This window comes from Gopherus flavomarginatus, chromosome 8 (assembly GCF_025201925.1).
Source record: "Gopherus flavomarginatus isolate rGopFla2 chromosome 8, rGopFla2.mat.asm, whole genome shotgun sequence".
In the NCBI taxonomy this organism is placed as follows: domain Eukaryota; kingdom Metazoa; phylum Chordata; order Testudines; family Testudinidae; genus Gopherus; species Gopherus flavomarginatus.
This window is the reverse complement of record NC_066624.1, coordinates 114,388,292-114,412,218: the sequence shown is the minus strand read 5'-3', so window position 1 is coordinate 114,412,218 and position 23,927 is coordinate 114,388,292. Positions and strand designations below refer to the sequence as shown.

General features: G+C 43.3%; 2 protein-coding genes across 5 annotated transcripts in view; both read left to right on the top strand.

Annotated features, from left to right (window-relative positions):
• Positions 1 to 23,927, top strand: part of ACAP2 (ArfGAP with coiled-coil, ankyrin repeat and PH domains 2) — a 138,735-nt gene that overhangs the window by 12,224 nt on the left and 102,584 nt on the right. For 2 of the 4 annotated variants that reach the window (XM_050963909.1, XM_050963908.1), the window contains exons 3-6: positions 3,269 to 3,333; positions 17,601 to 17,658; positions 20,256 to 20,375; positions 22,253 to 22,306. In XM_050963909.1, the coding sequence (XP_050819866.1) occupies positions 3,269 to 3,333; positions 17,601 to 17,658; positions 20,256 to 20,375; positions 22,253 to 22,306 (297 nt within the window). Of the gene's footprint in view, positions 1 to 3,268; positions 3,334 to 11,939; positions 11,963 to 17,600; positions 17,659 to 20,255; positions 20,376 to 22,252; positions 22,307 to 23,927 lie in introns of those variants that run through there. The other 2 variants (XM_050963912.1, XM_050963911.1) reach the window with 2 other exon arrangements.
• The window catches only part of LOC127056297 (uncharacterized), a 100,722-nt gene continuing 81,644 nt past the window's right edge, over positions 4,850 to 23,927 (top strand). Inside the window, exon 1 of the mRNA XM_050963949.1 lies at positions 4,850 to 5,156. The gene's annotated coding sequence lies outside the window, so the exon portion shown is untranslated. The remainder of the gene's footprint in view (positions 5,157 to 23,927) is intronic.

Genomic DNA, 23,927 nt, shown 5'->3' with positions numbered 1-23,927 from the left:
AAGACCACCTTCCTAGTGGCCATCACCTCAGCTAGACGGGTGTCGGAACTACGGGCCCTCACAGTAGATCCCCCGTATACGGTCTTCCATAAAGACAAGGTGCAGCTGAGACCACACCCCTCCTTTCTACCCAAGGTGATCTCAGCTTTCCACGTTAACCAGATCTTCCTCCCCGTCTTTTTCCCAAAGCCCCATTCGTCCCGCAGGGAGCAACAGCTCCACTCGCTAGATGTCCGTCAGGCGCTAGCGTTTTATGTGGACAGGACCAAACCGTTCCGCATGTCCCCTCAGCTCTTCGTGGCGGTAGCGGACCGGCTCAAGGGACTACCGATTTCCTCGCAGAGGATATCTTCCTGGGTTACCTCCTGTATCAGGACCTGTTATGACCTGGCCCACGTTCCGGCGGGCCGTGTGACTGCTCACTCCACCAGAGCGCAGGCGTCATCGCTGGCTTTCCTTGCCCGCATGCCGATCCAAGACATTTGTAGGGTGGCGACCTGGTTGTCGGTCCACACATTCGCTTCCCATTACGCCCTGGTCCAGCAGTCCAGAGATGATGCGGCCTTTGGCTCTGCAGTGCTCCAGGCCGCGACTTCTCACTCTGACCCCACCGCCTAGGTAAGACTTGGGATTCACCTACCTGGAATGGATATGAGCAATCACTCGAAGAAGAAAAGATGGTTACTCACCTTGTAACTGGTGTTCTTCGAGATGTGTTGCTCATATCCATTCCACACCCGCCCTCCTTCCCCACTGTCAGAGTAGCTGGCAAGAAGGAACTGAGGAGTGGGCGGGCCGGCAGGGGTATATATCGAGTGCCATAGTGGCGCCACTCTAGGGGGTGACCTGCCGGCCCACTGGAGTTGCTAGGGTAAAAAAGTTTCCGGCAAACGTGCACGCGCGGTGCGCACACCTACCTGGAATGGATATGAGCAACACATCTCGAAGAACACCAGTTACACTTATTGCATAGGACGGTTACTCACCTTGTAAGTCAAGATCTGTACTAGACTTGGCCATGTTCTTGTTTTTACACTGTTTACAACGAATGAATACAATTGTATAATTCTTTGACCACATTGTAATTGCAGTAACTCAAAAGAATATTTCCTGATTTTAAGTTGGGTTTATATTACTTATTTTTGCCAGGGTATTTATTAAAGCCCCAGGAATTGTGGCCTCTGCAGCACTGTGTTTTGGATAGAAAGGGAAGACTAATTTTTTTTGGCAAGATAACGTGGAAAGTAACAGAAGGCAGAACAGGAAGATACAGTAACTTGAAAAAGACACTAGTCGAACATTTTTGATTTAGCATTTTTATTCTCTACTCAAGCTGTTGTCCCGTAGTCATTGTTTTTAGTGTTTGATGACAAAAAAGCACCATTATTACAGCTGCAATGTCTTCGTTTCAAAGTGTAGCTATCACTAACAGACAGGATTCCAATAATCCAACTCTGCAGTATTTATGGTGATTAAATTTATTTTAGTGTTTGTACTGTTCCACTTAAGTCCTAGTTAACAATTTTAAATCTTAAACTACCAACGCTGGAATTGAAAGATCTATTAAGATACTAATTAAATGCAAGAAGCATACTTATTTTAGTGGTGGAATATATATATATTTTTAAATAGAAGTTTGTGAGGGCTCCTGAGCAGAGACCTCTCATAGGCAGAGATCTCAAAATCTAGTAATTATGGAAGTGCCTTTCATAGTTCCATTAATAAGATTGAGTTGCCTTTTCCACCTAAAGCAGGGATTCAACCACTTTGACTTACAAAGAATAATGTGTATTCTCCCAGAATTACAGTGCTTATTATCAGCAAAGGATCCTGTGGTACCTTATAGACTAACAGTCTTTGCTGCTTTTACAGATCCAGGCTAACACGGCTACCCGTCTGATACTTGAGTGCTTATTATTTGAGTACAGATTGAATTTTCTAGCATTTTAAAAGGAAATCCATGGAACCCTGATTTACGCTACAAACTTATCTGTCTCTCACAGGTGTGGAAAATCCACACCCCTGAGGGAAACAGTTTATAGTGATCTAACCCCCAGTCTAGTCAGTGCTATGTTAATTGGGAGGGCTTCTCCCGTCAACACAGCTGCTGCCTCTTGGAGAGGTGGAGTACAAACACCCAAGGGAAAAGCTCTCCTATCTGCCTAGGTACAGTTTGCACTAAGTGCTACAGTGGTGCAGCCCTAATTAGTTTAGTAAAAAGGTCCAAATTTTAATGTTTTTTAAAGAAATTTCAGACTGGGTGTTTAAGATAATTCAGGACCAAAAAAAATATTGTTTGGTCCTGAATTATCTTAACAAAATTATAGACACATCAAAATTCCCAGTTTAAACTCACTAAAATCTTGTGCATTGGTTAAATTTGAAGCAGTTTCAAAAGATTAATGGTCATTTTGCTCTTGTTCTTCATAACTGAAGTTTCTCTTTGATAATGACCCCATGAAGTTAGGGCGTGTGTGGAATCTAGTGCATTTGTAAAAATTAGTTAGCCCTGTAATAATACATTTAGATTACAGATAAATGTTTGGATGCCCCAACTATGCATTTCCATACTTTAACATATTTGAGTTTTTGGAGTTTACTTCCAAGTGTGAATTTCCTGTTTAAAATGTTTTGTTTTTGTTTTGGGATAATTACAACATCCTTACAGCATGTTGGGGAGGTAACCAGGTATGGGTTCTGGCAGGTCAAGGACCAGATCTAACTCTCCTTGACACTAGTAGATGTCTTTCCATTGACATAGTTGGTATTTGATTAGGCCCTGGATTTACAGAGCCAGGGACCCCTTCATTGAGATCTTGCTGCTAGCCTGAGCCTGTTTAAAACAGGGCTGTTAAATCAGCCCCTCAAGTGGTCCCAATTGCTAGAGTATTACAAGAGGGTTGGGGGAAGGAAATCTCTGAAAAAGCTAGGACCAGAATCAGTTTGGGTAAATATGAATCAGTTTTATACAGGTGTAATTACTTTTTAAAGCTACATTTTGCTTGTGGACTTTCCTGAATTAATGCATACATATTGCATTCCCAGATTAACATGACAAATTTGTATTGGAATTGTTAGGGGAAACGTAAAAGGCCAGATTCTTGCCTCAAGGGTTGCATAATGAAGGCAACTGATAAGTGCTGGAATTACGTTTGTGTGTACGCACGTACGTACACACACACACGTACGTAGAAGTGGACTTATGGTTAAAATCATTTTTAACTTGCAGCAGTGCTAAACTTGGTCTCCATTATTTTTTTGTTTGTAGGTGACTTTCAACGTTCTTAAATCTATTTTGGTATATAGACGCTCCCCGAGTTACGTAAATCCGAGGTATGCAAATTCAAGTTTATGTAAATTCTGTAAGCTAGAAATGGAAGGGTTTTTGCCCTGCGTAATGGCTGGAGATACGTTTCCAACTTGCACCAAATTCGAGTCATGCAAGGTGTTCCAGAATGGCACGCTTGTGTAAGTCGGGGAGTGTCTGTAGTTAGTATCTTTCGAAATCAGAGGTAGATTTATTTATTTAGTTTTGCCCTTCCTCAACTTCTGGTTTAAATACTATTCTGGAAATGTTAAGATATTGTGCTTAGATATGAGATTGAGCCGTGTCTCTACTCTTGGATGTAAGAAAGGGATGCATTAATAGGCAGAGATGAGTGAGATAAACAGTAACTCAGTCCATTAGAACTGGAGGTGTGAAAAGAAAAGAACTTGCTTGTTTGAAGACAATAGAAGAGAAGATTAAGAGCTGGAAATCTGGTGTTATTGTAGGGTGGTAGACAAAAAAATCCCAGTAAAAAAAATTGGCTAACCTGAAGTTAAGACTGAGTGAATCTCATTTCAGTCATTACACCATTAAAAAAATACATTCTGTAGAACACAAACATTTACTTGGAAATTCCTGTTGTCTGTAATACCACTTCCTCATTTGCTACAGAAGTTGAAAGGTGTGTAGAGAGTGAAGCAGAGGACTGTAGAAAGAATAAGAATGATCTTATGATTAAAAGAGTTGGTTGACTGTGGAAAGATGGCTTCTGTCCCTGGCTTTGTCACCGACTTCTGTGTAGTGGTAGACAAGTCACTTAAACTGCAATTTTTTAAGGTAGCTGCTAGTTGTGTGCACTTCATTTTCTGGGTGTCCAATTTTAAGCCCTGGGGGCAGATTTGCAGTTCTGGAATCCTTGCAACTACAACTAACATAGCCGAAGATACTTGACACCTATGTTAACTCAGACACTAGAGAGTAGTTGTTAATGGCTCCCAATCCTGCTGGAAAGGTATAACAAGTGGGGTTCTGCAGGGGTCTGTTTTGGGACCGGTTCTGTTCAATATCTTGATCAACGATTTAGATGTTGGCATAGAAAGTACGCTTATTAAGTTTGCGGACGATACCAAACTGGGAGGGATTGCAACTGCTTTGGAGGACAGGGTCAAAATTCAAAATGATCTGGACAAATTGGAGAAATGGTCTGAGGTAAACAGGATGAAGTTCAATAAAGATAAATGCAAAGTGCTCCACTTAGGAAGGAACAATCAGTTTCACACATACAGAATGGGAAGAGACTGTCTAGGAAGGAGTATGGCAGAAAGAGATCTAGGGGTCACAGTAGACCACAAGTTTAATATGAGTCAACAGTGTGATACTGTTGCAAAAAAAAAGCAAACGTGATTCTGGGATGCATTAACAGGTGTGTTGTAAACAAGACACGAGAAGTCATTCTTCCGCTTTACTCTGCGCTGGTCAGGCCTCAGCTGGAGTATTGTGTCCAGTTCTGGGCACCGCATTTCAAGAAAGATGTGGAGAAACTGGAGAGGGTCCAGAGAAGAGCAACAAGAATGATTAAAGGTCTTGAGAACATGACCTATGAAGGAAGGCTGAAGGAATTGGGTTTGTTTAGTTTGGAAAAGAGAAGACTGAGAGGGGACATGATAGCAGTTTTCAGGTATCTAAAAGGGTGTCATCAGGAGGAGGGAGAAAACTTGTTCACCTTAGCCTCTAATGATAGAACAAGAAGCAATGGGCTTAAACTGCAGCAAGGGAGATTTAGGTTGGACATTAGGAAAAAGTTCCTAACTGTCAGGGTAGTTAAACACTGGAATAGATTGCCTAGGGAAGTTGTGGAATCTCCATCTCTGGAGGTATTTAAGAGTAGGTTAGATAAATGTCTATTAGGGATGGTCTAGACAATATTTGGTCCTGCCATGAGGGCAGGGACTGGACTCTATGACCTCTCGAGGTTCCTTCCAGTCCTAGAGTCTATGAGTCTATGTGCGCTGTTCTGATACACTGCAAATATTTGATTTCTTGATGTCAGTATAAAGTACTAATCTTCTTACATCTGGTGAAGATTTTTATATTGGCATACCTTTTTTGTGTACTCGTTGTCAAATTGACTAAAGCCATCTGATAGAACAGAGGTGGGCAAACTACAGCCCGCAGCCCACATCCAGCCCGTAGTACCCTCCTGCCTGGCCCCTGAGCTCCTGGCCTGGGAGGCTTTCCCCCGCTGTTCTCCCTCCCCCATAGCCTCAGCTCACTCCATCGCTGGTGCAGTGCTTTGGGTGGCAGGGCTAAAAGCTTCTTGCCTGACCCGGTGCTCTGTGCTGCGCAGTGGTGATGGCGTGGCTGGCTGCAGCTGGTGGTACAACTGTAATGTCATCAGCCACTAGTGCTCCAGGCAGCATGGTGAGGGAGCAGGAAGCAGGGGGGGAGGTGCTGGATAAAGAGCATAGGAGTTCGGGGGAGTGGATAGGGGTCGAGGCTATCAGAGGGTAGGGAACAGGGTTGAATGGTTCCAGGGTCCTAGAGGTGGCAGTCAGGAAGGAGATGGGGGGTTGAATGGGGCAGAGGTCCCTGAGGGGCCGTCAGGGGACAGGGAGAAGGGATGGTTGGATGGGACGGGTCCCGGGGGTGGGCAGTCAGGAATGAAGAGGGGGTTGGATGGGGCGGTGGGAGGCAGTCAAGGGATAGGGAGAAGGAGGTGGTTGGATGGGGCAGAGGTCCCGGGGGGCAGTCAGGAAGGAGGGGTGGTTGGATGGGGTGGCGGGGAGCAGTCAGGGGACAAGGAGAAAGGATGGTTGGCTGGGACAGGGGTCCCCGGGGGGGGCAGTCAGGAATGAGGGTGCGGGGGGTTGAATGGGCCAGCAGTGGGCAGTTGGGCAAGGGTTCCCGGGGCAGTCAGGGGATAGGGAGAAGGGGTGGATGGATGGGGCAGGAGTCTCGGGGGGGGAGGGCAGATGGGAGATGGGGGGCTGGGCTAGGCCGGGCCATGCCCCCCTCCCCTAACTGGACTTGCATGCGATTTCTGAAACCCGATGCAGCCCTGAGGCCAAAAAGTTTGCCTGCTCCTGTGATAAAAGAATAAACTTGTTTTCGAAAAAGCATTTACTACAAACCAGTCTTTTCAGGTGCTACACTGATGAGCCTATTGAAAGAGTTACTGACCTGGGGAAGGGCGGAAGGGAAAACACCCATCATGGGTTCAGCTCATGCCTGCTAGCCAGGCTGCTTGTAAGCTGAGTGCCATGGCACAACTTTTCCTGAGGCTTAGGGCTTGTATATACTGCCCGCTGAATCGGTGGGCAGCAATCGATCTAGCGGGGATTGATTTATCGTGTCGAGTATAGATGCAATAAATGGACTGATGAACGCTCTCCCGTCGATTCTGGTACTCCACCAGAACAAGGAGTGCAAGTGTGGTCGATGAGAAAGCGGCAGCTGTCAACTTACAGCAGTGAAGACTCCATGGTAAATAGAGCTAAGTCATCCACTTCAGCTACGCTATTCACATAGCTGAAATTGCATATCTTGGGTCGACCCTGCGCAGTAATGTAGACAAGCCCTCAGTTGTCTTAGTCATTGCGACACTGATGCTGGGACTCCTCCTTTTAGGAATTCAGAACAGTATATGGTAAAAAGGCTCGCTCTGTCTGTTTCTAGTCTTACTTAAATAGGAAGCCAGCTTTAATAGTAGGCATTTTATTTCTCTCAAGATTGGTACATGGTTTTTTAAAAAATGTTAATAGGCAGTTCACAGTTCTATGGCTAGCTGGGAATCTTGAGTCAAATCCCTGTGCCAAATGACAAAATAAGATCAGACCTGCAAATCAACTTAACACCACCCTCTCTTCTGCTTTTTCTTCAAGGTTTATAAAGTGTCTTAGCAGTGCTGTTAGAAAAATCTTCTACTTAAAGATATTTATGTCAAGTGAAATACAAAACAGTGATCAGGTTGTCTGATTTAAGAACAATAATGGCCACACTAGGTCAGGCCAGTGGTCCATCTAGCCCAGTATCCTCTAACAGTGGCCAGTACTAGAGCTTTAAGGGAAGTGTACAGAACAGGGAAATTAGAGCAATCTGCAGTCTTTCCCTTCCGACTTCTGCCAGTCAGAAGTTTAAGATGTCCTGAGCATGGGGTTGCATTCTTGACCATCTTGGTTAATAGCAGTTGATGGACCTATCCTCCATGAAGTTACTTACTTTTGAATATCAAGATTTGATCTTGAAATTCCTCAATCTCTGAAATTTACCATCTGCCATTCATTATTTTAGAATGAATATAATACTAAGAGAAACTTGAGATCATCTGTCTAAGTTTAAAAAACAGGATCTCTCTGGGAGACTTCCTGATTTCCATGTTTGCTTGAGACAGATGTTAATTTAAGCTAGACACAGATGCACATCAATGGCAAATAGACATTACTATACCATCTGAAATAGTACTTCAGATTAAAATTTTTTCAGTGGTTTAGTTACTGTAACTATCTTAAACAATGAGTTGTAAAAATTTGCCCAAAGCTATAGACCAAATAATAGTGAAATTTTGTGTTTTAATGTTCAGAAACCCTATGTTAAAATCATAAAAACGTAAGAGTGGATGGGACCTTGATAGATCATCTACTTCAGTCCCCTGCACTGAGGCAGAACAAAGTATTATCTAGACCATCCCTGACAGGTGTTTGTCTAACATGTTCTTTAAAACCTCCAATGATGGAGATTTCATGACCTCTGTAGATAATTTCATTACTTAACTCCTCTTACAGTTGGGAAGCTTTTTCCTAATGTCTTACCTAAATCTATCTTGCTGCAATTTAAGAACATTACTACTTGTCTTTATAACAACTTTTCATGTACTTCAAGACTTATGTTCATCATTCTTCTCTTCTCCAGACTCAACATCCCTAGTTTTTTTTTCAGCCTTTTTGTGTAGGTCATGATTTCTAGACCTTTCATCATTTTGGTTGCTCTCCTTTAGCTTTTCTCCAATTTGTCCACATCTTTCCCAAAGTGTGGTGCTCAGAACTGGCCCAGTATTCCAGTTGTGGCCTTATCAGTGCTCAATAAGTAGAGTGAAAGAATTACTTCTCGTGTCTTTGCTTACAGCAGTCCTGCTAATATATTGCAGAATTGTTTTGTTTTTTTTTGCAGCAGTATTTTGTTATTGACTCAGTTAGTTTGAGCCATTATATCCACCTGATCCTTTTCTGCAGTGCTCCTTCATAGGCAGTCATTTCCCATGTTGTATGCGTGCAATTGATTATTCCTTAAGTGTGGCACTTTGCATTTTTCCTTACTGAATGTCATCTTGTGTGATATAGCAAGGCCAGAGGACAGCAGGAGAGTGATAGATGGGATATATGTGAGCCCGAGGATGATGAGCCTTATTCCCTTTAGAAGGAAGAGAGGCTGCTACATATTAGTTAGAGCACCTGAAGCCAGTCACCTGATAACCCCCCTGTAGATGAGCAGACTCACCCATGCGGTGCCTCCTGCTGGTTATCCTGGGAATTAGCTCAGTCCAGCCTGTAATGCCTTCTGCAGGCCAGTGATCTGCCTGTCCTCTGGCCCCAAGTCCCTCCCTGGACCCTGGTGCCTCTTTTAACTGGGTCTCCCCCTCCCAGAGGAACCCCTACCCCACTATCCCCACTTTGCCTCAGTATTGGCTACTGCCCAGTCTCCATCTAGCCCCTGTTCACTAGGACAGACTGCAGTATAAGCCACTCATCATTGGCAAAGGGGTTTGGACCTGCTGTCTTTGCCTACCCCTGGGCTGCCCCCTGCAACTCCCAGTACCTCTTGGCCTTATGCTAGGCCTCAGCCTGGGGCTTTCCAGGCAGGAGCTCCCCAGTTCCTCTGCCTTTCCCCAGTCCTGTTTCACCCAGATATCCTATGTCTAGCTCCCTGAAGCCAGGCCCTTCTCCCTCTACAGCCAGAGGGAAACTGTCTGGGCTTTTGGCTCACAGCCTCTTTATAGCACCAGCTGGGCTCTGATTGGGGCATGGCCCAGCTGCGGCTGCTTTGCCAATCAGCCCAGCTTTTAGATATGCAGCTTTTAAGCCCTTCTTACCCCAGCCACAGCCCTCTCCTGGGCTGTTTTAAGCCCCAAAGGGCAGGAGCAGGTAACTACCCCACTGTACCCCCCACGCCCCCTGCTTCAATCAGACAGTTGGAGTTGAAGCAGAGTGGTTTGGTGTTGGAGCGAAGAACAGTTTGGAGGAAAGCAGTTTGGAGAAGTGCTGTGGCAGGCCAGAAGACCAAGACTCTAGGTAAAGGGAAACCTGGCTTGTGCAGAGCAGATGGACTCTACCGGCACAAGGCATTGGGAGAAACTTGGCCCAAGCGGAGAGAGGGCAGGAAGCCCCACAAGCTGAAGGGCCGGAGAGGGAAGTAGCCTAGGGGAAGGAATCGCTAGTTCATGTGGTTCACTGCTATCCCTAGGGCCCCTGGGCTGGGACCCAGAGTAAAGGGCAGGCCTAAGTCCCTCCCTCTCCACTCCCTTTTTCTGGGACACTAGTGGGACAGTTGATACCCCAGTTCAGAGGTGAGAAGCGGCACCCTGAACCCCCACAAGAGGATAAAGTGCAGGACCCATCATAATAGTGCTGGCAATTTGCCACTCGTTTATTTTAAACCACTTCTCCTGTTTGTCAGGATTGTTTTTAATTCTAATTCTGTCCTCCAAAGCTCTTGCAACTCCACGCAGCTTGATATTGTCCCCAGACTTTGAAAATGTATTCTTTATGCCATTATCTAAATCTTTTATGGAGCTGTTGAATAGAACCGGACTCAAGACAGATCTCCATGGGACCTGACCAGACCTGGAGCCCCCTACCTCCCACCCCTGGTATTTGAGCCAGGCTGTTGGTCCTGAGGTAGTGGGGCTTCAGATGTGAATCTCTTGTGGGAATGACAGCCAACAGGTGTTGATTTACACAGACACTTCATTGCCCTAACTACATCGACCTAAGTGTGATGCCTCTCACAGAGATGGAGTTATTAGATTGGTGTAGGATGACTTAGGTTGGCAGTCGCAACATTTCAGTGTAGATACAGAGTCAGGTTGATGTAAGCTGCCTTATGTCCATCTAACTCTGTAGTGTAGACCAGACTCTAGTAATTCTTAACTTTGGAGGTTCTTCGAGTGCTTGCTTATGTCGATTCCATTCTAGGTGTGTGCATGCCCATGTGCACGGTTGTTGGAGACTTTTGCCTTAGTGGTATCAGTCGGGTGGGCTTCAGTGTCCCTTTGAGTGCTGTGCTCATGCGCTGGTATGTTAGGTGCCGCGGACTCAACGTTCTCTCTGTTCCTTCTTATGGTCTGTTGCTGGTTGGTTGGAGTCTTGCAGATGGCAAGAGCATTAGCGGTTCTTACAGCTTTTATCTTCTTTATCTATAGTTTATAGGTACTTAGTTAGCTGTTAAGTGTTAGATTAGTTGGCAGTTAGTCCCAGCTGGGACTTTGTCCCAGAGTGGAGTATGCCCCGCTCTCCTGGCTTCAAACCGTGCTCGTTTAGCAGCAGGCCCATGCCTATCAGTGACCCCCAGAAAGCTGTTCAGGGGAAACTTATAGAAAGGACAAGTGTCAAATCTGTAAAAACTTTCGACTTAGAACCCAAAAGGAAAGGGATATTCCCTTGAGGGCCCTCCTCATGGAGGCTGCATTTTGTCCTGCATCAGAGCCCTCCCACTCAGACTGCATGCTGAGCACTTTGGCTTCAGTGCAGAGCACTCCGCCTGGCGCCGTTCCCCCTCACCAATGCCTAAGAAGTGGCAGAAGAAGAGCCCTCGGCACCAGAAGGGAAAGGGGCTTTTGGCAAAGTACTGACGTCAGGCCATGTGACTGCCCTGGGGCTTCACTGTTGTACAGTAGAGGTCAGATTCCCCCAACCCTACCAGGGATCTGCCTCCGACTCCAGGGAGCAGCAGGGAACCCTGGTTTCTCCCAGGGCTCTCATTCCCCAAAGCTGCCCCAGCGGCTAAAGAATAAGTAGGCCGACTGGCAAGACAGACGCTGCACCAGGCGGCAGGCTTGGCTAAGATGCTGAAATTTAAGGGCCAGACAATCATGGGACTGCCTCATAGGGCAGTACAGTACCCTTGGTCACTGGGCTGCAGGTGCAGATCTCAATCTCCGTGGCCTTCGACCTCAGCACCATATCCTAGGTCTCCGACTAGAAGGCCCAGGTCCTTAACTCACTCTCCGCCTACAAGATGCAGAACACAGGAATTGTGGTGCCGGTCCCCATACCACCGGTACCGGCGAGCTTCCCATCAGAGATTGCCACGGCCCAGATCACCTTGACCCAGTCGATCCCCGCCCATGCAGGGCTGCTCCTGGTCTCGGCACCAGTCCCCTTTTCCCAGTGCCGTTTGAGCAGGAGTTGTCCCCGGACGAAGCGGTTTCGGGTCCCTCCCAAACAGGCAGTACCCTGACGACTTCAGTGAGCACTAGGCTCTCCTCAGAAGGGTGGTTGCTAACTTGAAACTACAGATTAAGGAGGTCGCAGAGGAGTCCGATGACCTATTTAACGTTATAACCTCATCCACCCCAGCCCAGGTAACGCTGTCTGTCCACCCAGGGGTCTTTAAAATTGTCTCATCACTGTGGCAAGCCCTCTCTTCCATTGCGTCGACTTCTAAGACGGCGGCAAAGGAGTATTGAGTCTCTATGAAAGGGTATGAATAGCTGTTCTTTGTGTGTTCTCTGATATGGCAATAATTCATTGTTTTCAAGTAGCTTAAAAATTCATTGGTATGTTACTACTGCTACACTCCTTATGCAGGAAGGACAGCCAGTTCCGTTGTCTTTCCTAATACTAATGCGTTATGGCCATAATCTTGCAAAACGCATATGCATGAATGTAATTGTGCTCTGATAAATAATGTTAGGAGTGTGTTTTCAGGATGGTACCCTCACCTGGGAAATATAATGAATTAATTCAGTACATTTTTAAAAATTTGCTCTCTAAACATCCAAATACCTGTTCAGTTCTTCCTTTTTGTTTGACCTTAATCCCAGTTCTCCTTTGAAAAACAAGTACCTACTGTAGAGACCAGATGAAAATGCATCTCTTATGAGCAGGAGGTGGAAGGGAGGGATCGATGACTGTCAGACCTGAAATCCTGCACGTTCTGATGCTGGAGAACACATTTAGATTTAGAGAGAGAGTACTGCTATATATGTACCACATCCTGTGATTGTCATGGTATAAATCCCCACTCTGAACCTTAGCGTTCAAAAGATGGGGTACCAGCATAAATCCCCCTAAGCTTAATTACCAGCTTAGATTTTGTAGTGCTGCCACCAACCAGGACTTGCAGTGCCTGGTACACTCTGGTCCCCTCAAAACCTTCCCAGAGGACCCCAAGACCCAGACCCCCTGGATCTTACACAAGGAGAGTAAACCCTTTCCCTCATCATTGCCTTTCCCAGGCTTCCCCTCCCTGGGTTACCCTGGAAGATCACTGTGATTCAAACTCCTTGAATCTTAAAACAGGGAAATGCACCTTCCCCCCTCCTCTTTCTTTCCCTGTCTCCCACCAATTCCCTGGTGAGTATAGACTCAATTCCCTTGAGCCTCACAAGGGGAAAAAATCCATCAGGTCTTAAAAAAGAAAAGTTTTTAATAAAAGAAAGAAAAAAGTAAAAGTTGTCTCTGTAATTAGGATGGTAAAGGTTACAGGGTCTTTCAGCTTATAGACACTAGAGAGAAGCCTTCCCCCCCAGCACAAATACAAATTAAAATCCTTCCAGCAAAATACACATTTGCAAATAAAGAAAACAATCAAAAAGACTAAACTGCCTTTGTACTTGTACTTACTATTTGAACAGAAAATTAGAGAGCCTTTAGGTACGTCTGGTTACTCTCAGAACCCAGAGAGAACAACAGACAAAGAAAACACACATAACAAAGACTTCCCTCTACTGAGATATGAAAGTATCTTGTCTCCTGATTGGTCCTCTGGTCAGGTGTTCCAGGTTCACTATTTGTAACCCTTTACAGGTAAGAGACATTAACCCTTAACTATCTGTTTATGACAGTGATGTGTTGAGAGCCTCCTATTGAAGCCACTGAGAATGGAGGGCAATCAGCAACACCTTACAACAGGGGATCTCAAACTGGGGTTTGGGACCCCTCAGGAGGTCACAAGGTTATTACATGGGGGTTGTGAGCTGTCAGCCTCCACCCCATACTCCGCTTTGCACCCAGCATTTATAATGGTGTTAAATATATTAATTTTTTTTAATTTATAAGAGGCGGTTGCACTCAGAGCCTTGCTGTTTGAAAGGGGTCACCAATACAGAAGTTTGAGAACCACTGTCTTACAGAACTGGACTCTAATAAACATGCTAGGGTTTAGGACCTGATCCAAAACTTCTAGTTCTGTATTTCTTGGTCTCTGTAAATGAATGTAAATTGGAGGAAGAGCTACCAAAATTTGTAAGGAAAATGGAAAATTCCAGTGCACTAAAACAAAGCAAATGGCTGGATCTTTAAGTGTTAAGGAAAATTATAGAACACTGTGTAAATGAAGGTGAAGGGAGCATTGCAGACAACTTTTTATTTCAGAAAGTTGAAAAAGCTACTAGGGGGGAAGCTGTTCTAGACTTGATTTTAACGAATAGGGAAGAACTCGTTGAGAATTTGAAAGTAGAAGGAAGCTTGGGTGAAAGTGATCATGAAATAATAGAGTTTGCAATTCTAAGGAAGGGTAGAAGGGAGTACAGCAAAATAGAGACAATGGATTTCAGGAAGGCAGATTTTGGTAAGCTCAGAGAGCTGATAGGTAAGGTCCCATGGGAATCAAGACTGAGGGGAAAAACAACTGAGGAGAGTTGGCAGTTTTTCAAAGGGACGCTATTAAGGGCCCAAAAGCAAGCTATTCCGATGGTTAGGAAAGATAGAAAATGTGGCAAAAGACCACCTTGGCTTAACCACGAGATCTTGCGTGACCTACAAAATAAAAAGGCGTCATATAAAAAATGGAAACTAGGTCAGATTACAAAGGACGAATATAGGCAAATAACACAGGAATGCAGAGGCAAGATTAGAAAGGCAAAGGCACAAAATGAGCTCAAACTAGCTATGGGAATAAAGGGAAACAAGAAGACTTTTTATCAATACATTAGAAGCAAGAGGAAGACCAAGGACAGGATAGGCCCACTGCTCAGTGAGGAGGGGGAAACAGTAACGGGAGACCTGGAAATGGCAGAGATGCTTAATGACTTGTTTGTTTCGGTCTTCACTGAGAAGTCTGAAGGAATGTCTAATATAGTGAATGCTTACGGGAAGAGGGTAGGTTTAGAAGATAAAATAAAAAAAGAGCAAGTAAAAAATCACTTAGAAAAGTTAGATGCCTGCAAGTCACCAGGGCCTGATGAAATGCATCCTAGAATACTCAAGGAGTTAATAGAGGAGGTATCTGAGCCTCTAGCTATTATCTTTGGGAAATCATGGGAGACGGGGGAGATTCCAGAAGACTGGAAGGGGGCAAATATAGTGCCCATCTATAAAAAGGGAAATAAAAACAACCCAGGAAACTACAGACCAGTTAGTTTAACTTCTGTGCCAGGGAAGATAATGGAGCAGATAATTAAAGAAATCATCTGCAAACACTTGGAAGGTGGTAAGGTGATAGGGAATAGCCAGCATGGATTTGTAAAGAACAAATCGTGTCAAACTAATCTGATAGCATTCTTTGATAGGATAACTAGCCTTGTGGATAAGGGAGAAGCGGTGGATGTGATATACCTAGACTTTAGTAAGGCATTTGATACGGTCTCACTTGATATTCTTATAGATAAACTAGGAAAGTACAATTTAGATGGGGCTACTATAAGGTGGGTGCATAACTGGCTGGATAACCGTACTCAGAGAGTAGTTGTTAATGGCTCCCAATCCTGCTGGAAAGGTATAACAAGTGGGGTTACGCAGGGGTCTGTTTTGGGACGGGCTCTATTCAATATCTTCATCAACGATTTAGATATTGGCATAGAAAATACGCTTATTAAGTTTGCGGACGATACCAAACTGGGAGGGATTGCAACTGCTTTGGAGGACAGGGTCAAAATTCAAAATGATCTGGACAAATTGGAGAAATGGTCTGAGGTAAACAGGATGAAGTTCAATAAAGATAAATGCAAAGTGCTCCACTTAGGAAGGAACAATCAGTTTCACACATACAGAATGGGAGGAGACTGTCTAGGAAGGAGTATGGCAGAAAGAGATCTAGGGGTCATAGTGGACCACAAGCTTAATATGAGTCAACAGTGTGATACTGTTGCAAAAAAAGCAAACGTGATTCTGGGATGCATTAACAGGTGTGTTGTAAACAAGACACGAGAAGTCATTCTTCCGCTTTACTCTGCGCTGGTTAGGCCTCAGCTGGAGTATTGTGTCCAGTTCTGGGCACCGCATTTCAAGAAAGATGTGGAGAAACTGGAGAGGGTCCAGAGAAGAGCAACGAGAATGATTAAAGGTCTTGAGAACATGACCTATGAAAGAAGGCTGAAGGAATTGGGTTTGTTTAGTTTGGAAAAGAGAAGACTGAGAGGGGACATGACAGCAGTTTTCAGGTATCTAAAAGGGTGTCATCAGGAGGAGGGAGAAAACTTGTTCACCTTAGCCTCCAATGATAGAACAAGAAGCAATGGGCTTAAACTGCAGCAAGGGAGATTTAGGTTGGACATTAGGAAAAGGTTCCTAACTGTCAGGGTAGTTAAACAGTGGAATAGATTGCCTAGGGAAGTTGTGGAATCTCCATCTCTGGAGATATTTAAGAGTAGGTTAGATAAATGTCTATTAGGGATGGTCTAGACAGTATTTGGTCCTGCCATGAGGGCAGGGGACTGGACTCGATGACCTCTCGAGGTCCCTTCCAGTCCTAGAATCTATGAGACCAGGATGGTAGATTGTTGTTTAGCTTGAGAAGCATATTGTCATAAAACAAACAGTGGTACTTGACTTTGTCTTAGATGAATAACTGAACATAAGCATTTGACTTTATCTTGCTGGGGATCCCAGCAGAAAATGGTGCAGTGTAGGGTTATCATGCTGAGAAGGGCAAGGTTGAGAGAAGGAAGATGCTGAGTTTATACCAGAGCAAGTAAATGAGCAGATTTTCATGATGCAGCATTTATTGCTAGAAGTAGGATTCAAAGTCCCAAGCATTAGGCTGAGCAATTCTAATATGGTCATAAAGTTTTTGCAAACCTCCCTTCTTCTGTAAAGCAGTTCTCAGTGCTGTATGTTTCAAGTACCAGTGAGCTTTTTCTAAATTATATTTTAAATCTCTCAAAGGGGAGGTGGGACTACCACACAAGCCACTCTAGTCATAAATTAGGTTTTAGAAATGCCTTCTCCAAGCAGCTTGTACTACCTCACATAAATATGTAAGAGAAACAGAATCTGACTAGATTTGACACAGAAGACCTAAAAGTGTATCATTTGGTATTTTACTACAAAGACAGATAAATTGTTATACATGATTTTTTTTGATTTTTTTTTAGTCTAAATTCCACCTTTTAAAAGCTCATCCATGTATCATTTATTGAACGATGTTACAGGGTGATTGGCACTGCCTGAGATGCACAGTATAGACAGCCCCTGCCCCGCAAAGAATTTAAGCTTCAGTGTGTCACATGATTCCTCTCATCATTTGGTGCTATCACTCATAGACTCATAGACTACAGGATGGAAGGGACCTCGAGAGGTCATCGAGTCCAGTCCCCTGCCCTCATGGCAGGACCAAATATTGTCTAGACCATCCCTAATAGACATTTATCTAACCTACTCTTAAATATCTCCAGAGATGGAGATTCCACAACTTCCCTAGGCAATCTATTCCAGTGTTTAACTACCCTGACAGTTAGGAACTTTTTCCTAATGTCCAACCTAAATCTCCCTTGCTGCAGTTTAAGCCCATTGCTTCTTGTTCACCTTCAAATGTTTGTAGGCAGTTGTCATGTGTTCACTTAGTCATTGCTTAGACATATGTAATATTTCTCATAAATCAATTCCGCCAGCCCTTCTTCCCCAGACCAGCCAACTTTTCCCTATTTTTCTGGTAATGTGGTGCGTAGTCAACTAGCAAGGGATCAAGCACGTCACCTCCTTTGTGCTCCATTATAATCTATGCTAGTCTAAACTGTGTTCTTAAGTATTAAAGTCTCCATGAAACTGTGGACTCATGAAAGTTCTTAATATGAGCAACTGATACCTTGTGCTAAATCAAGAGAATTTTTAAAATAAAAGATGAAGTGTATTTTCTGTGTAAAGTCTTACTTTCCAATATATTGTTTTTGATTTTGCAGGGCTGCTTTAGAGGAAGTGGAAGGAGATGTGGCAGAATTAGAATTGAAACTTGAAAAGGTAAGATGCTTAAATTGGTTGTGTACACTTTGAAAACTTAAAAGAAAATTCATACGAAAAGGATCAAATCTATATTCTGCTTCTGATTCTCTATGGCAACTGTTGCAGTGCTGATGTTCTGTTACAATTAATGATGTTAGGATGCACCTGATACGTTCAGCAGCACAGTTGTTCATTTTCTGTGACCTACTTTTTGTTAGGCAACAGTCAAGGGGTTAAGTACTAAGCCAGATATGGGATAGTAGTCTCAGCTGTAGATAAACAAAACTGTAAATTTTACATGTAATAAATGGTTGCAGAAGCAACAGAACTAAGGTTAAAAGTATCAGAGAGATTGTTGATTCATCTATTTAGTAGACAAAAGGTGGGTTGTTGAAAACAAGAGGAACTTTCCACAAGGTCACTTAGCACTATTGTATCTCTGCTGTTGTCTTGAAGTGCAAGTTACCCATTTGAATTCCAGTGCTTATCTTCACTAAGCATTTTGCAATGACAAATATTTTAAAAATAAATTGACTCCTCTTGGCCATCACATCACCTTTAACTGATTCTACATTTACTGAGTTTTCGTGCTATTTTATTATGATCCTTGCAAACAATGACATTTTTCTTGTTTTAAAAAGTTACAGATTAAAATAATACAAAGCTCCCAGTACTTTCCCTTTCCACCTGCCCAGGATGTCTCCATTCACTGCTTCTCTTGATCATCCAGTCCTTTCATACGGTAATAGGATAGTGTTTATAAAAGTATAATAGGAGAAATTCTTTCCTCTTGCATGCATGCTGGGTAATATGCTCCTCTTTAAATCAGTTTCATATTGCTTCCTTCTGGTTTGTTACAAGTCTGAGAGTCACACATAGTTTTTGTAGATTAAAAACAACTGGCTGTAATAAGTATACTGCAAAAGTATACTTTCTCTTGTTTTAATCTTTATTGGAACTGGAGTAGTTCCAGCTGCAGTCAAGTAAAAAAAGAGAGCAAAAATCAGTATGATGTGAAAGCAACAGCTTGGTATGAGTTGTAGAACTTTTGAGCTAACCGGGCAGGAGAAATAGAGTAGACTTTTGGTTGCACTGAGTCTTTTTCATAGTTAATCATAGAATATCAGGATTGGAAGGGACCTCAGGAGGTCATTTAGTCCAACCCCCTGCTCAAAGCAAGACCAATCCCCAACTAAAGCTAGGGCTTTGTCAAGCCGGACCTTAAAAACCTCTAAGGAAGGAGATTCCACTACCTCCCTAGGGAACCCATTCCAGTGCTTCACCACCCTCCTAGTGAAAAGGTTTTTCCTAATATCCAACCTAAATCTCCCCCACTGCAACTTGAGACCATTACTTCTTGTTCTGTAATCTGGTACCACTGAGAACAGTCTAGATCCATCCTCTTTGGAACCCCCTTTCAGGTAGTTGAAAGCAGCTATCAAATCCTGCCTCATTCTTCTCTTCTGCAGACTAAACAATCCCAGTTCCCTTAGCCTCTTCCCATAAGTCATGTGCTTCAGCCCTCTAATCATTTTTGTTGCCCTCCGCTGGACTCTTTCTAATTTTTCCACATCCTTCTTGTAGTGTGGGGCCCAAAACTGGACACAGTACTCCAGATGAGGCCTCATCAATGTCGAAGAGAGGGGGGGAATGATCACGTCCCTCAATCTGCTGACAATACTCCTACTTATACAGCCCAAAATGCCATTAGCCTTCTTGGCAACAAGGGCACACTGCTGACTCATCTCCAGCTTCTCATCCACTCTAACCCCTGGGTCCTTTTCTGCAGTTAAGAAACAGTCAAGGTGCAGTACACAGTAATGAGTATGATACTGATATGTTACTGACTCTGTAAGCAAACGGAGCAGTCATTTTTTCACAAAGCACTAGCTTATGTTCCACCTTGAAAATCAGAATACCTCCTTTAGAGAGGGTACGTGAATTAAGAGTGTACATGAATTATCACTGTCTCTTAGAAGTTAAGCCCACTCTTTTTTTAATCTAAAGAACCAGAAACAGCATGGCAGTACAGTACTTCATTGACAGGACAATATTGGTAATAACCTAGCAATAAAATAGAATGTGACTAAATCCAAACTCCTCTGGTGAGGAAGTGAAAGTGCTACCATGAAGCATACTGATGGTGATGACTTGAAGTTGCCTTCTTTTTTTTGAAGCATGTGTCTTATATCTTGGTTAACTGTAAGGGAATTTGCTCACCCATAGTGAGAAGAATAAACCTCTTAATGTCACAAGCACTCTAAACAGTCTCTTGGAATGCTGGTGAGGTCAGTCTATAACAGCTTGTGATTATGTGTTTTCGTACAGCTTAGGGCAAAATTAAGCAGCAGTTTCTTAAATACTTAAGTCAAATAATTGGTTTCTAAAGTATTATTTTTAGTTCAGGCTCCCTCCTATGCCTGGACTAAATCTGCTACAACAACGTTGCTTATCTAATGGGTCAAAAAAACAATTGCTGCACCTCTGTGTGATCGCTTGCTATGTACCTATAAAGGTTATCTAAGAGTTGTCTTTCACAGGAAATTAACTTTGAAATTCTGTAGAACTAAGTAATTAAAAAAATTATTTACCATGATTATTTTTTTCCCCTTTAGCTAGTAAAGCTTTGCATTGCAATGATTGATACTGGTAAAGCTTTTTGTGCTGCCAACAAGCAGTTCATGAATGGAATTCGAGACCTTGCACAGTATTCCAATAAGGACGTAATAGTTGAGGTAAGTGTTTGAGGGTTAAATAGTTAAAAGAAATAGTATAACTAGAAAAAGTGGAAACATATATACCGTAATGATTTAAGTGGGAGCAAGTGTTGGAGAAATCTTTAATTTACAGTGTTACTCATTCTTGCTACTTCTATACAAATGTACTTACCTGTCACTGGCAGACCTGTCTTGATGAAGGGGCTTCATTCCAGGCCATGGCACAATCTCCCATTCAGTTTTGGGTTCTGACCTGCACTGGAGGTTGGGTTGTGCCAGACCCCTACCAAAAATATTCTGGGACAGGGTTCTCAACTTGCGGGGTTCTGAACAGGCGTGATAGTCACAATCACTGTGCCCTTTCCTATGTGGGGGGTTGGGTACTGGTATGGAAAAGCTAGGGAACCATTGGTCTAGGTTTGACTACAATAAACCACAAAATAGGTAGCATCAGTTTAGATCAAGGATCTGAGGTAAAGCACTTTTTGTAAACAAAATACTCTCCTGGTCTCCTTTTTCACTGCATTGGGCCCCTTTCAGCAGAGGCATAACCTCAGATTCAAATGTCTGGTACAGCTAAGTTCTTTAGTCTGGTAAACTTGTGTAACTTGTCGTAGAAAATGTACAAATTTTGTTCTATGGAATTTTGCATAAAAACGTTCCTTTTTTGTGTGAGATTTTTGTTTTTCTTCCTCCGCCCACTTAATTTTTGACTTGCTTTTTCAACTAAGGGCTTGTCTACACATACAGTGCTGCAACGGCACCATTGCAGCTGTGCTGCTGTAGTGCTTAGCACTGTAGTGAAGACGCTACTACACCGACGGGAGAGCTTCTCCGATTGGCATAGTTATGCACCTCCACGAGAGGCAGTAGTTATGTTGACGGGAGAAGCTCTCCCTTCAACATAGCACTGTCTATACTGGGGGTTAAGATGGTAAAACTCTATTCAGGAGTATGGATTTTTTCATAGCCTGAGCAACACAGTTATGCTGATGTAAGTTTGTAGTGTAGACCTGGCCTATGTATTTTTTCATTGAAAACATGTGAAGATGTATTTGTGTGTGTGTGTGTGTCTTATGTTTTCAATATAAAGTTTACATCTAACTGAAAAATTCTCATTTTTTGTTTGAAAATGATTTTACTGAAAATTGCACATACAATAGCAAAGTTTCCCATGGAAAATCTGGACCATTTGTAATTAATAATGAAATTTGAGAGTGTCTGAATTCCAGGTAGCTTTTTGTTTGCAACTTCTGGATATGGTTTCCTGAAAAGGCCAAGGATCACTGTTTTATAACTCTCTTTTCATGGAGACATTGTAAAAGATGCAGAAATTCACCTGAGATGTTGCTCTGTTGAGCTATGCTGATTTGCAGCAGCTGGGGAATCATTTTTTTTTGCTTATGACAACAGTAATCTCTTTTGTTTGTAGTTTTAGTAGTAGATTATTATAAGAAGAAATGTATTGTCTCAGGGATAATATGCATTTTAAAATTCTTCATCATTAAACTAAAGTATTTTAAAATAAGTCTATAGGAAGATGATTTTTATACACCAGTGATTCTCAAATGTTTTTACTGGTGACTCTTTTCACATAGCAAGCCTCTGGGTGCGACATCCCAGTTATAAATTACAAACACTTTTTTTAATATATCTAACACTATTATAAATGCTGGCGGCAAAGTGGGGTTTGGGGTGGAAACTGACAGCTTGCAACCCCCCATGTAATAACCTTGTGACCCCCTGAGGGGTCCTGACCCGCAGTTTGAGAACCCCTGCTAGACACTTTTATGTTCTCAGTATAACAGAAAATCTGTAGCCTTTTGAAGGTTTACTTTTTTGTGTTCCATATCTGATGGGATTTAGCTTTACCTACTTGTGTTCTTTCCTTACAGACCAGCTTGACAAAGTTTTCTGACTGCCTACAGGAAATGATCAATTATCACACAGTAAGTGTGGGTAATTGGAGGATGATTGTGACCACATCACCTAAACAAACCGATTATGCTAGCTAATGGTATATTATAATATTTATGGCCCTTAATTCTGAATGCATTTGAAATTTGTATGCCTTGATTGTGCAGATATTGCTGGAACTCAACTCTGCACCCTTGGATGCAGATCTGGAAACTGTGCGTTACTCCTTTCTTAGCAGGCTTATGGGCAGCAGAACCAATTTGCAGCCAGAGTTCTTTGCCAGTCTGAGTCTTGCTTCCCCTCTCCATTGTTTGCCCAGTTTTTCTGGCACAACAGAGATAATACAGCAGATGAAGTGTCTCTGTTCTTTGTGCAGCTTCCTTCTTTGGAACTGTGACAGGTCAGTCAAGAACAGAAAACGGAGAAAATGCCAAGTTTGAACACAGCAGTAGTTTGTACCGTTGTGGAGTCCATCTGGAAGCTCAAGTGCAAGTAGAGAGGTTATTTTTTTCTATATTTGGCATGGTTACAACTGCTGCTGGGATATTGTGTCCAGTTCTTGTGTTCACAATTCATGAAAGATGTTAATAAATTGGAGAGGGTTCAGAGAAGAGTCACAAGATTGATTGAAGGATTAGGAAATATGCTTTATAGTGATATATTCAAGGAGCTCAATCTGTTTAGTTTAACAAGGAGAAAGTTAAGGGGTGACCTGAAGTCTATAGGTGCCAACATGGGGAACTAATATTTAATAATGGGCACGTCAGTCTAGCAGAGACAGGTATTGTAGGATCTAGTTGCTGGAAGTTGAAGCTGGACAAATTCAGACTAGAAATAAGGCGCAAATTTTAACTATGAGAGTAACTAACCATTGGAACAACTTGCCAATTTCAAAATCAAGATTGGATCTTTTAGAAAAAAGATCTACTCTAAGAATTATTTTGGAGAAGTTCTATGGCATGTGTTTGACAGGAGGTCAAACTAGATTACAGTGTTTCTCAAATGTGGCCATAGCCTCCTGGGCTGTGATTGGAGGGAGGGTGGGTGGGTGGGGGGGAAGCAGTGGCTCCTCGGTGTTGGTTGCTGGTCCACCATCAGGGGTTAAGTGTCTCCAGAGGGGTGCAGGGCTCGAGGCACAACGGTGGAGGAGCAGGCAGCTATGGGTTTCCCACCTTCCCAGGGGCCATGGGACTCAGGCTTTTGGGTTCAGCCCTGGGGTGGCAGGGCAGCAGGCTCTGGATCTGGCCGCAGGGCTTCAGGCTCCAGCTCTGGGATCCAGCTGCATGACGGCAGGCCCCAGGCTCCTGATGCATGGCTTTGGGCTCCGTCCTCTGGCTAGAAGGCTTTGGGCCCAGCCCCCTACTGTATCTGTGGCCCCAGCTGCCTCTCCCAATTTTCCCCCTTCCAGAGCTTAATTTGTCCCCAAACTTGCCAGGGCTGAGTAAGTCTGCTGTGAAAAGTGATACCTGTATGTTTAATAGCACTTTTCACAACAGACTTACTAGCTAGTAATAAATACATTACGATTTGGACATGTGTATGTGCATATTTATTTGCTTTTTCTTAAAGCTAATTAAGTATTTTAGGAAAAAATGTGAGAGCAAGAGTTGGTGGCTGCACTCTGTGGTCACCAAATTATTTGTCCTGAGAACC